Source organism: Trypanosoma theileri, assembly GCF_002087225.1.
Source record: "Trypanosoma theileri isolate Edinburgh chromosome Unknown TM35_Tth_4_V1, whole genome shotgun sequence".
Classification (NCBI taxonomy): domain Eukaryota; phylum Euglenozoa; class Kinetoplastea; order Trypanosomatida; family Trypanosomatidae; genus Trypanosoma; species Trypanosoma theileri.
In genome coordinates this window covers 969,411-981,824 of record NW_021639846.1, presented here as the reverse complement: position 1 = coordinate 981,824, position 12,414 = coordinate 969,411, and the positions used below count along the sequence as shown (strand labels likewise).

General features: G+C 44.0%; 9 protein-coding genes across 9 annotated transcripts; all 9 read right to left on the bottom strand.

Moving 5' to 3' along the window:
• Window positions 1-8: 8 nt before the first annotated feature.
• On the bottom strand, window positions 9-668 carry TM35_000045390 (uncharacterized protein; the record flags this gene model as incomplete). The annotated part of the gene is made up of 1 exon (XM_029022733.1): window positions 9-668. The coding sequence occupies one exon, from the start codon at window positions 666-668 to the stop codon at window positions 9-11; it is 660 nt and encodes a 219-aa protein (XP_028886391.1).
• Window positions 669-1,894: 1,226 nt separating this feature from the next.
• Window positions 1,895-2,221, bottom strand: TM35_000045380 (60S ribosomal protein l36; the record flags this gene model as incomplete). The annotated part of the gene is made up of 1 exon (XM_029022732.1): window positions 1,895-2,221. One exon carries the CDS (start codon window positions 2,219-2,221, stop codon window positions 1,895-1,897), a length of 327 nt encoding a protein of 108 aa, XP_028886390.1.
• A 220-nt stretch (window positions 2,222-2,441) lies between these two features.
• Window positions 2,442-3,056, bottom strand: TM35_000045370 (large subunit ribosomal protein L15e; the record flags this gene model as incomplete). The annotated part of the gene is made up of 1 exon (XM_029022731.1): window positions 2,442-3,056. The coding sequence occupies one exon, from the start codon at window positions 3,054-3,056 to the stop codon at window positions 2,442-2,444; it is 615 nt and encodes a 204-aa protein (XP_028886389.1).
• Window positions 3,057-3,256: 200 nt separating this feature from the next.
• On the bottom strand, window positions 3,257-4,180 carry TM35_000045360 (60S ribosomal protein L5; the record flags this gene model as incomplete). Its single annotated transcript, XM_029022730.1, has 1 exon — window positions 3,257-4,180. The coding sequence occupies one exon, from the start codon at window positions 4,178-4,180 to the stop codon at window positions 3,257-3,259; it is 924 nt and encodes a 307-aa protein (XP_028886388.1).
• Window positions 4,181-4,454: 274 nt separating this feature from the next.
• TM35_000045350 (60S ribosomal protein L5) lies at window positions 4,455-5,378 on the bottom strand (the record flags this gene model as incomplete). Its single annotated transcript, XM_029022729.1, has 1 exon — window positions 4,455-5,378. One exon carries the CDS (start codon window positions 5,376-5,378, stop codon window positions 4,455-4,457), a length of 924 nt encoding a protein of 307 aa, XP_028886387.1.
• Window positions 5,379-5,657: 279 nt separating this feature from the next.
• On the bottom strand, window positions 5,658-7,043 carry TM35_000045340 (uncharacterized protein; the record flags this gene model as incomplete). The annotated part of the gene is made up of 1 exon (XM_029022728.1): window positions 5,658-7,043. The coding sequence occupies one exon, from the start codon at window positions 7,041-7,043 to the stop codon at window positions 5,658-5,660; it is 1,386 nt and encodes a 461-aa protein (XP_028886386.1).
• Window positions 7,044-7,770: 727 nt separating this feature from the next.
• TM35_000045330 (COP-coated vesicle membrane protein gp25L precursor) lies at window positions 7,771-8,415 on the bottom strand (the record flags this gene model as incomplete). The annotated part of the gene is made up of 1 exon (XM_029022727.1): window positions 7,771-8,415. One exon carries the CDS (start codon window positions 8,413-8,415, stop codon window positions 7,771-7,773), a length of 645 nt encoding a protein of 214 aa, XP_028886385.1.
• A 484-nt stretch (window positions 8,416-8,899) lies between these two features.
• TM35_000045320 (uncharacterized protein) lies at window positions 8,900-9,343 on the bottom strand (the record flags this gene model as incomplete). The annotated part of the gene is made up of 1 exon (XM_029022726.1): window positions 8,900-9,343. The coding sequence occupies one exon, from the start codon at window positions 9,341-9,343 to the stop codon at window positions 8,900-8,902; it is 444 nt and encodes a 147-aa protein (XP_028886384.1).
• Window positions 9,344-9,790: 447 nt separating this feature from the next.
• Window positions 9,791-12,004, bottom strand: TM35_000045310 (uncharacterized protein; the record flags this gene model as incomplete). The annotated part of the gene is made up of 1 exon (XM_029022725.1): window positions 9,791-12,004. The coding sequence occupies one exon, from the start codon at window positions 12,002-12,004 to the stop codon at window positions 9,791-9,793; it is 2,214 nt and encodes a 737-aa protein (XP_028886383.1).
• Between the last annotated feature and the right edge of the window lie 410 nt (window positions 12,005-12,414).

Sequence of the window (12,414 nt, the reverse complement as noted above, 5' to 3'; positions counted from 1 at the left end):
CTCTGTGTCTAGCTTCTCCCTCGTTTCTGCCCGACGCGCGGTGTGCCACTGCGCTGTCGTGGTGTTACCACTCCTTGGGGTTTGTGGCATAATTTCTCTGCGGCCTCCGCCACATAACTGCTGCTGCTGCCGGGCCGCACCCGCGGTGTCTGCCAGACGCGCTGAGCTGGAAGTGCAACTACGGAGCCGACGGGGTGGTCCAGTGGGTGTAGTGTGCAGAGCAGATCCGCCTGTCCCTCCGGTGAGAGGAGTTCAACCAACCGCAAGCGCACATCACTTGGGAAGTCGTAGTGTCGCGGCACCATTGGCAGCAGGTGTTTCTCCCGCTCAAAATATTCCGCCCACATTCGGCAACGCAGTCGGCAGTACGAAGTCGCATCTGTTGCAGACATCTCTTGCCATAGTTGATCGCATTTTACCTCTAAGCGAGCACTCAGAGGGACATTAAAAGCACAATTGCGGTTTAATGTAATACCAAAGCGGCATATTGTAGAGCAAAAGAACTGTGGAAACAGGGGCTGGTCCTCTAATGAGGCACAAGTTGCATGTGTTGGGGAACGGCACTGGGTGCACCGAAATACCCTAATGTTACCGCTCTCTACAGTTGCGCCGCACTGAGTGCAGCAACAATGACGGCAACCACCCCCTTCACATGACTCACATCCCATCTACCTGCACAAGCTGAGAGCAAAGAGGCGAGAGGAATTGGTGTGTCTGTTTGTACGATTGTACATGTATGTATGTAATATAAATGTATGAAATGTAACTTAATATAATGTATGTATATGAGTAGAAGAGGGAGAGGGAAGGGAGGGGAAGAATATATATACTCGTGTGGGCATAGACATCACTGGGACTTGTATCGATCTCCCTTGTAGAACTACTACTATCACTACTATTACTAACAGTCTCAAATTTACCAGCGCCTTCTGGAATTTAAGAGGGTTCACGACGCATCAATTATATTAGCCACTATAGTTATTAAAGAACAATATGTCACAGACGGCGGCTCGTTAAAGACTACAGAAGAAAATTCCCATACAAAGGAAAAACGGCTTGCGAAATTTTGTATTGTAACTGTAACCAGCAGTGTAGCATGTATCTTTTTTTGCCTCAAATATCCCACTCGAGAAAAATCGTAAAAAAGAGCAATTGCTTATGTTATATGTTCAACTATCACCATTAATGATTCTGTATCAAACGCATACACATACAAAGAGAGAAAGACACCACCCACATGGGGCCCGATAAAGAAAATAGATGCACATACCATTTCAAACACTGCAAATGGACTGACATTGAACTGAGCGCAGATGAGGTGACAAATCACGACGGTGCATCTCATCCCTTCAAGACTCGCAAAGCATCATATGGCAAGAACTTTTGTTGTTATTATTCCTTCGCGCAGTACTACAGCGTCATACTCAATAATAAACAGCAAACGTTATCTGCCTCGAGCAAATCTACTAAAGGAGGTTCTGCTTCCCGGTCTTTGTCCCATTACTTGGAAAAAAATCTCATGTGGTGCTTCTTTTGATAGAAACACAAATACAAAAAATATACATCACCACCTATACGGATACTGAAATCAACCCTTCATACGTCACACAACCGTGAAAGGAAAAAACGCAACGACACCCATATCCTCATAATTTCATCAACCATATGTCAAGTGTCATATTTTTTTTTTCCTCCGTTGGAGCTATACAATGAAAAAAAAGAGAAAAAAAAAAAGAGAGAGAGAGAGAGAGTAGCATTACTGCAGAACGGTATACCAGAAAAACTCACATACACATAGATAACTTACTGCAGAAGTAGCCCAACTCTAGGGTAAAAACCACAAAAAAAAAAAGAATAACTAAAGAAATGAAAGAAAACAATTGCAGTCGTTACCTCACTTCTTCTTGGTCTGGTGGCGAAGGGCCTCCTCCATCTTGGCGCGTCTCTTCTTAGCGGCCTTGAAGTTACCAAGGCGCTTCTTACAGAACTTGAGCGCGCGCTTATCCTTACCAACACGCAGCAGCTCCTGAACGCGCCTTTCCATGGGGGACAGACCGACGAGATCAGTGATGATTGCCTTCACAGCGCGCAGCTTCTTGTGCGGGAGAGCGTAGCGGTCGTTGGAGGACGGGGCGCGGGCGCGGCGGGTGGTCTTGTGGCCCTTGTTGAAGCCAGCAATAATGCCCGTTCGCGGTGCGGGAGCCTCTGCCTTTGGAGCCATGTCAGAGTGTCGCTAATAGTTTGTAAAGGAGAAAAGAAAAAAAAAAAAAACAGACACATTTCCAAACGTCACGTGGAAGTGCAGAAACAGAAAAAAAAAAACCAAGAAAACCACAATCAAAAAGACAAAAAAAGGTCCAAAAAAAAATTGATTTTAGAATAAAAATGAAATGAATAAAGAAAACAGTGGAAAGGACCACGCGAAATATGAGCTAAATTCCTTAACGCTTGCGGAGGAACACCATGCGGTTGTTGCGGCGCCAGGCAGCGCGGTACGATGGGCGCAGCTTCGATGCCTTGTGGCCCTTGTGGCGCAGACCACGGTGCTTGCGGCCAGCTGATGTGAGGCCACGCTGTTCGCGGTGCTTGTGCACGGCGTTCACGATCCAGTTGATGCGTGGATCGCGGCGAATAGCACGGTGCATTGGGTCCACAGCAACCACCTCATACCAGAGAAAGGTAGAGTCGGCATTCACCCAGTAGGAGTTCAACACACGCAGGTTACCGTACTTCTTGCCAAGACGCTGCTCCGCAATGGCGCGGTTGTTCTTGTTAAGCTTCATACCCAACACACCACTGGTCTTTGGCTTACCGTAGGTGATACCCTTGTGCACAGGGCGCTTGCGACCACCACGGCGCACACGCACGCGGAACACAGTGTATCCCTGCTTTGTCTTGTAGCCAACCATGCGGGCCTTCTCAGGGCGTGTGGGGCGACGCAGACGCACAATAGTGTGTTGGTGACGGAACTCCCATGAGCGCACACGCTGGATGAAGCGCATAACATCGGAAGACTTCTTCTTCCAGAGCTCATTCAAATACATAAACGCTCCCATCTTCGCGGAACCCTTCTTACACAAAATAAAACAAAGAAAAAGAAATGAATATCAACTTCACAACACTGCAAAAAAATAGAAACAACAGAGAGCATCAAAGACAAAACCTTCAAGTAAAAAATACATTAGCTCTTTAAAAATAAAAAACCTAGGAAAAAATGATCATCGCTTCTCCAAGAATGTCTACACAGGCTATATAACTATGCGCGGCCACGAATTCTTGCGACCACTGCAGCAATCTTCGCCTTGGCGGCGGCCTTCTTCTCGGCACCAGTCTTCTTCACTGTGTTGTACTTCTTTGGCGCAACGCCCTCCTTGCGTTCCTTCTTTGCCCGCTTCTTCATTGGGTCTGCACGAATAGCGGCGTGTGCCTTCTTGTACATGCTCTCCAACGTATCAGGAGCAACCTTCGCCGCAATGTACTTGCAGAACTGGTTTGTCTTCTCATCAGGGTTCGAGCTTGCCTCCTCGCGCACCTGCTTCAGGTACTCAGCAACGTGCTTGCCAAAGATGCGATCGCGGTGCATCTTAGCGTTCAACGAGTCCTTCTCCTTGTTGTAACCGGGGAAGCGGTTCTGGCGATGAGGCACAGCAAGACCACCGTCGACGGCACCCTTCAGCACACCGAACACACGGGCGCCAGTTGTCGTACGTGCGAGACCAACATCGAGGATTGCCTTGAAGGGGAAGCGAGACTCGTCGTCGTCCTGTGAGTCGCTCTTCGTGCGGACAGCCGCGTATGTACCGTCCACCTCCTTCGTGCCCTCGAACTTGTCGGCGATACCGAGCTTTGTCAGCATACGGCGCGCAACCAGCAGGCCAGTCGCGTAAGCGGCAGCGTAGTTCGTCAGGCCATGTTCAATACCGAACAGGGGCAGCTCGTGAGAGTACGCAGCCATCACCACCTCGTCGCCAACAACCTTTGCGTGAACAATCTGTGCAATGACGTCACGGTTGGTGATGCGCACCACAAGACGGTACTTGGGGGTGCCGAACTTGGTCTTGTCCTGCAAGACCATCTGGCGACGTGCGTGGTAGTCTGTCTTGCCCTCACGGCGACGGCGGTACTTCACTTGGAAGCGCTTGAAGTACGCCTTGTTCTTTACAACCTTGACGAATGGCATTCTCACTTGGAGTGCTACATCCACAGCACATGTAAACGTAATAATAAACAAGAAAGAAAAAAAAGAGAGAGAGAGAGATAAGAGGGAAATATATGCGAAAACGGCAGAAAATAGAAAAAAAAAGAAAACGCATAAAGCAGAAACAGTGGCATGCCACAACGCTGCCCGCTCTAAACAGCAGGGATAGGGTAATACTTTATTTTAACAATTACCTCACAAGAAAAGAAAAAATAAACAACTATATGGGTTCCAGTTGTCCAACAGCTATGCGAGCTTACGCACGGCCACGAATCCTCGCGACCACTGCAGCAATCTTCGCCTTGGCGGCGGCCTTCTTCTCGGCACCAGTCTTCTTCACTGTGTTGTACTTCTTTGGCGCAACGCCCTCCTTGCGTTCCTTCTTTGCCCGCTTCTTCATTGGGTCTGCACGAATAGCGGCGTGTGCCTTCTTGTACATGCTCTCCAACGTATCAGGAGCAACCTTCGCCGCAATGTACTTGCAGAACTGGTTTGTCTTCTCATCAGGGTTCGAGCTTGCCTCCTCGCGCACCTGCTTCAGGTACTCAGCAACGTGCTTGCCAAAGATGCGATCGCGGTGCATCTTAGCGTTCAACGAGTCCTTCTCCTTGTTGTAACCGGGGAAGCGGTTCTGGCGATGAGGCACAGCAAGACCACCGTCGACGGCACCCTTCAGCACACCGAACACACGGGCGCCAGTTGTCGTACGTGCGAGACCAACATCGAGGATTGCCTTGAAGGGGAAGCGAGACTCGTCGTCGTCCTGTGAGTCGCTCTTCGTGCGGACAGCCGCGTATGTACCGTCCACCTCCTTCGTGCCCTCGAACTTGTCGGCGATACCGAGCTTTGTCAGCATACGGCGCGCAACCAGCAGGCCAGTCGCGTAAGCGGCAGCGTAGTTCGTCAGGCCATGTTCAATACCGAACAGGGGCAGCTCGTGAGAGTACGCAGCCATCACCACCTCGTCGCCAACAACCTTTGCGTGAACAATCTGTGCAATGACGTCACGGTTGGTGATGCGCACCACAAGACGGTACTTGGGGGTGCCGAACTTGGTCTTGTCCTGCAAGACCATCTGGCGACGTGCGTGGTAGTCTGTCTTGCCCTCACGGCGACGGCGGTACTTCACTTGGAAGCGCTTGAAGTACGCCTTGTTCTTTACAACCTTGACGAATGGCATGCTGTTGAGCAGGATCCTGTGAAGGAAAACAAAGAAAATAACCGAGAGAAGAAAGAAGGGAAGAAGAGGAAAAGAAAAATAAAGAGAATATTCGTTGCGGGAAATATATGAAAAGTAAGGGCTGTGACCCCAGAAGAATAGCATTTCTTCAGAAGAGAAACCAGCTTGCCAGTTGTTGTTGTTGTTGTTTTCTTTTTTTCGTTTCTCTTTTGAGGTTGCAAGACTTTTATTAATAAAAACAATAATGAAGGAAATGAGATATTGTACATGTTCCAATTCTTACAAGACAGTTGTACTGGTTCTGCTGGTAGTGCTGCGAGCATTTAAGCGGCGCACTTCCGCCTCAAGGGCCGTGATTTTAGATTTTTTTTCTTCTATTTCACCAATACATTTACGAATTGTTAGTCGAAGGTCATTGACTTCGCTAAGAGATTCTTTCCATAGCATTTCTATGTTACGTATGTACGCACCTGCTTCTTGAAATAGACTGTCGTGGGTTAAATGTGTTCGTGGTAATCCTTGTGTGTCTTGTAGGATCCCTATTTTTTCCCCCGTTACTCGTAGCATTGTTAATTGTTTGGGTACGGAGGGAAGCGATTCTAGGAGGGGTACTGATGTTCTCGAGTTTGATCCTATTCTTGCTGTCCTTTCTTTTTTTTCTGCTATTGATATAGATGGCATGATGGAAGTTTGCCGTAAAAGTTTTAGTGAAGGAGACCATGACATTTCTACAAAAAGATTACGTGGGTACCGTGAGAACATACCCTCGCATAACGTTGCCAAAGCCCAAACATGGTGTTCATCAAAAGATGTAAACGTTTGTGGCACTCCAAGAGGCTTGTCAGCTACTAGCACACATCCATAATTACCAATAGGAAGTACAACTCCACTTCTAACACGCAAAGGGTGACGTATACAGCCCTCATAGGGTCGTCTGTGAATTCTTTTTACATACGTGTTGTTATCAGGCGTTTGGGTGGTATCAAAGTTTACAGCTAAACTGTCTTGAACAACTGTAATAAGTGTACTGGTATTCGCGTAACTGACCTCAGTGGGTAACTTGTCATCACCGTGAATATCTGCTACACGTCTCAGCACTGAAGGTCTTTCAGTGTCGTTTCCAAGATATATAGCAGCGCGGCTGGCGTTGATACGCGTAAGAACCGATTCCATCATAACATAAAGACATGTCTGCAGTGTTGTGGCTGCTCCTCGTTGGTCGTAACGGAGAAGTGCCAAAGGTGCATTTTGTGGTACCCGACTAACCATTGACGTACCTAATGCACTAGGACGTGTTTCAGTGGGAGAAATAGAGAAGGACATTCTTTCTTCTTTACTTACTAGTTTAAAATCCATCGGCACAATACTACGTTTCTCTAGTAATCCTACTACAGAAGCAGCTTCTTTGCTTCTCATGTAGTTAAAGAATTCAGCCAATTGGGATTCAACAGCGTTAGCAAGCATCGCTGCAGATGTAGCAAGACTTTCTCCGAGTCTTACCAGAATAGCCACAGTGTCATTAGGAGACTCATCTGATACGTTCAGTTTGCTATCATCAAGAGAAAAGAAGGCGCGAGAGGAAATTGAGACTTCACTGAGTGCTTTTGCTATGCGGTGTATTTTTGCGAGCTGCGCGGCAGTTTCTGTGCCGGCCAGTGTGGCCATTAAACTCGTTCTCCTCTCCTGGTGGTGGTAAACGAAAATGAAAAAAAAAATAGTAAGTATTTACAAAAAAAAAAAAAATGTATTAGCTACAGTATACTCTTGTGCTTAGCTGTGACGTTAAGTCAAGCGAAGAACGTCTGTAGGGATGGAGGAAAAGAAAAGAAAAAAAAAGTGGGGGAAGGAGAGCAAATGGGTGGTGGCAATAATAATAGTCATAATAATAACAATCATAATCACAAAATAAAATAAAATAAAAAATGCGGTGACCACCCCATCAAGGAGATTCTTTTCAAATACTCCCCTCTCCTTATGTAGAGGTACATCATGCATTTAGAAACACATACAATCAAGTACACAGTAAAGCAGAGTTCATACCTCTTGATTCCTTCAGCTACATCAAACAAAAAAAAAGAAGACAAAGAGAGCAAAAGAGAAAAGAAAAAAAAAAACATATCAGGTATGCAGTAAAGAATTGAGCATGCTAAAGCAAAAAAAAAAACACGCAGCAGTACCAACACGCATTAACTTTTTAAATAGCAAAAGTATTGATTTTTTTTTCTCAGTAACGTCTCTTTTCTTCTCTTTTTTATTTTTCATAGAATGATGTAGAATAGTTAAGGTGGGAATTGAAAACAAATAGCGTTCAATTTCCTCTATGTTTTCATACCCTCCTCAACAAAAGCCCAATGTTCACTTGCCACGCACAACGTCTACTATATAACACTTTTCAATCAATAAGTCGTTTCTTCCTGAAGTATGACTTCAGGTGTCGCAACTCCCAAGCCGAGAAGAGAACAAATATAACGATGATAAATCCAGTGAATAAGGTGACTTTAAACGTCATAGCCTCATTCGCATTGCGCATCTCCGCTTCTTTTTCCTTGAAATATAAGTACTCAGAGTGAATGGAGCGAACTGTATCCTCCAGCACACGTAACTCCACCTCGATAGGACGAAGTTTTTCCTTTGTAGCTAACTCAGCGTAGTCATTTATCTCAGCTCCAACACGTATATCCACACTAATGGTACGTTTCATTCCATCCGATAATTTTGCACCTTGCGCCAGACGCGAGTGAAAACAAATTGTATAATCTCCACCGTCAACAATAAACTCATGAAATTCCCCACGATCTTGTGCATTAGCTGAAAATACCAAAGTTTCATCTGGACCCGTCACCGTGACATCCAGAAACTGCGCATACCCCGGCAGTGCAGCGTAGGCCACCCGCATATCCATATCCGTAGGGACCTCCTCTACGAAACAACGGTGTTTATTGGCCGGCAGATCGAAGGCGAAGGCGTGAGCCTGAATAGCACCAGTACATAATACACCCGCAATGCCTAACAATAGCACCGCTATGTAAAAGTGCATTCCCTTTTTTGCCCTTTTACTTTCCTTTGATCTTCTTCTATTTTTTCCTTTCCTGTTATTGTTGTTGTTTTTTATATATACCCTTTTCTCTCTCTCTCTCGTTTGTTCGTTTGTTTGTTTGTTTCGTTCTTTTCTTTTTTTGCCGGTTTCACGTTGTTGTTGTTGTTGTTGTTGTTGTTGTTGTTGTTGTTACTTTCTCTCTTTTTGCTTTCCTTATTTTTGTTCTTACCTTGAAACCCCAATCAAGAAAAGAAAGAAAAAAAGATTCGACCCCCGATCCAAACGAGCTGAGCTAATAATAAAAAAAAATTTAGCTGTAGATCACCACAATCACCATTACCACGTCAACCACTAAGAGGAGGAGAAAAAAAAAAAATAATAATAAACGATAGCAACTGGAACACTTACGTACACACATACACACACGCACAAACAAACATACAAATATATACTCACTGATGGGTAATTTACCCCATATCATATATCATTTTGGCTGACTAATATCCGGGCTTCCAAAAGAATGGTCATCTGCAACTTCATAAACCGCGGAAGACGTTAACATCCAATTATTTTGGGAACTGGACTCCCATCTACTCGTCAGGCGCGTCAAGTTCTCTGTATCGACCCGAAGGTGTTTAAGGGCTTCGTTAAGTTTTTTCTGTTCCTTGACCCAGAAATACGCATGGCTGTTGGCTTCCCCATCATTATGACTACATCCTTGTTTATACAGTTCCATACTGCGACGCAGGGGTCGGTACAGGCACAAGTAGAACACAGTGAGATAAATCACCCACACTACAGGTATCATTACAGCCACAAAAATGCGTCGACGGTCCGCATTTTGTTGGTACGCTGCCGGAACAGCCACAACAATGAGGAGAACCACAGAGAGGAAACCCATAAGAATCCACCCACGAAGTCTCCACATTTAAGAAAAGGAGGGGAATACTTTGAAAAACAGAAATCAATTTACCTACGCAAATAATGCATAAATACACAAGCCAAAGAGAACGAATCTGTTTGTAGCATTCAAGTAAAAGGAAACAAATAAAAAATAAATAAAAAATAAACCAAGATGATTAATGCCAAGGCAGGAATTCGTGGTGCCACTTACCTGCAACAAAGATGATCAAACCAAAAGAAAAAAAAAAAAAAAGAATAAAAAGAGCGGAAAAATAAATTTTTTTTTTTTCATTTCCTTTACGTTACCCCCAGGTGATAAAGAAAACAAGAAAAAAAAAAAGCAGGTATCGTGAAAACAGGAAAAAGAAAACATTGCAAAAACTCCCTTAATATTTTCTGTAAAAACAAAAAATCAAAAGAAAACGTACATTTGCCATTTAGACGACGGGGAACCCTCATTTTCAGAACACATTTATGTTGGATTACTTGCGAAATATTCCGATGCAACTACAAAGCCCCTTTCGTTTGCGGGATGCCCTGGGCCTACTGGAAGTCGACCACTAAAGAATCGTTTGTACACTTCTAACGCTTCCTTACCTGAGTTCACAAGCCATGGAATGGTACAGATCCATTCTGATCCCTTAATGGTTCCATTCTTAAGGTTCTCCTGATAACGCCTTGTAATTTTGTTCGTGTAATAACTCTCTGTACCAAAAAGAAGGACCGGATTTGGTGCCACAGAGCCAACCTTACGACGGACCTCCTCAAGTGCATACTCAAAGTCCGTGCCGATACCTCCAGTCAGAAATATGGGGAAATCCAAGTTAAAATCTGACTGACGCTCCACCAACTTGTTTGCACGATAAGTCATGAAGGCTTCAACATATGGATTTTTCTTTTGTTCATTTATAGTCGCACCAGGTTTTTGCGAAAGCGAACCAAAATCAACAAACAAACCACATGACAAGATACCAAGTGATCTGGCCACTCGATTTCCCACTTCCATTGCACCAGGACCACCTCCAGTAACAAGTGCGAGTGCTTTGTTCGGATTTAGCATAGGGTGATCACAGTTTGCTCTGAGACGCTGGATACCGTTTAGTAGGTACATTAGCTCAGCTTCAAAGTCACCCTCCACCAAATTAGAACCATACACACCAAAGAAGGTAGCAATTAGATATTCTTGTCTTCTTTCCAAAGGTACAAATACTCCAGAATCACGATCACGACGTCTTATGAATTGAAATACATCTCCATGTCTTTCATCAACATAAAAAACTGATATACCAAATGTGTTCAAGTCACATAAGAGTGCACTGTCATCTTGACTGAAAAAATCACCGTGATGTCTTGAAGGTTTTGTAAAAAATATTGCACGTACCTTTTTACCCACAGAACAAGACAAAATAAGTGACTTCAGACATGGAGAAGGAAAGTAACGAGTTAGTATAACTCCATCACTTGTAATATCCCCTGTTGCAATAGCAGAGAGAATACCGTATTCACATTCTTGATATACAGCTTGCTGTGCAAGTTCTTGTTGTTTTTCTGGATCAGTATAACCCACGAAAGGCAACGGTTTTGGATCTGCTGTAACCCAATCTTCTGGAGTTAATTCATTGAATTGTCCACCCTTACTGATGTATGTACAGCAACAAAAATTACCTTCTGGAGCTGTTCGAAAAACTCGGAGAACATCAGCTTTACATCCACATCGCTGAGAAAGGGTTTTGCGTAATGTAAACGGTACGTGTTCACGATATGATTCCAAAGTAAAGAACTCAATAGGAACATGGGTAAGTTCTTCTGTAGAATTCCCGTAGAAAACAAATGTCCGATCCTGCATTTTACGTGTAGAACTCGAATCTGGTTCAATAACACGAGAACTCATTGACTTTAAACCTTTTGGAAGAAACTCATCCACCACACGTCCAAAAAGTGTCCTAAGGTGCATAGCATAGCCACGAACCATTAGGATACCATTAGGTGGTGCAACACGGGTGTAATCATCATTAAATTCTTGATGAAGACGAAGAAGATCCTTGTATTTTGTACGTTTTTTCAGTGCCAATCCAATTGTAGGGAGAAGTCCGTGTATTTCACCACTGTATGTAACAGTTCCCAACAATATAGGTAGGAATGCAACGACACGTCCGTCAATAATTTTTAGTTCCCAGTTTGGCTTTGAGGTATTACCATAGGTAAGTAATTGTTCTCCCTCTTGATTTAATGTATCCAGCAAACGATTTATATAGTCCACTTTATGTACCTTACGAACTGCTTCAATTGCGAAGAGTTTCCCAATATAAGCTCCTTCTCCAACATAATCCAGAAGTAGCACAGCAAGGGGCGAGAGTGCCACAAGTTTAAGATGTATTTCAGCCCGAAAAGAATCCTTATCAAGCTTAATATCAACATCTTCAGCATTTACTCCCAATTGTGTCAAAGAAGACTTTAGAACAAATTCGGATGGTATATCATCTTCAAATCCCCGGAACTTCTTTGGAATCCTGTTACAGACACAGACAACTTCTGACAGGGTGCGGCTCTTCCGTTCATACAAAGCGATAACTGCATCTTCTGTAACCAAGTCGTATGGATTGGATAGTTTCCCCCTGGTGGAACTGTAGCTCATGGGTTCCTTTCCATGGTGAACAACATAGTCTGGAAGCCACCGAGACGTCATCTTTTGCTGCTTTTACTTCTGCTGCTACTGCTACCACTGATGTTTTCACTTTTCCTTTTTGCTGCTCTTGTTGATGTTGTTGTTTGTTTTTTGTTTTTGTTTTTTCGTTGTTTTTCTGTATTGTGCCTTAATTTAGTAAAACTTCAAATATCAATGAGAGAGAAGGTATGCAATAATAAAAAGTTTTTTTTTTTTTTTTAAAGGGGTGAAAGAAGAGCACACACACAAGAAATCATAAAAACGGGGGAAAACATATATAATAATAACCATCTAATGGAGAGGTATCTGCGTTTTTATCCATTTTTTTCTCGCCTTTCTTAATCGGTATTTTTTTTTTTTTTCATTTAGTAAGACACAGAAAATGCGGCGAGATGCCGCCCACCTATCACACACGCATATACAAACATTCA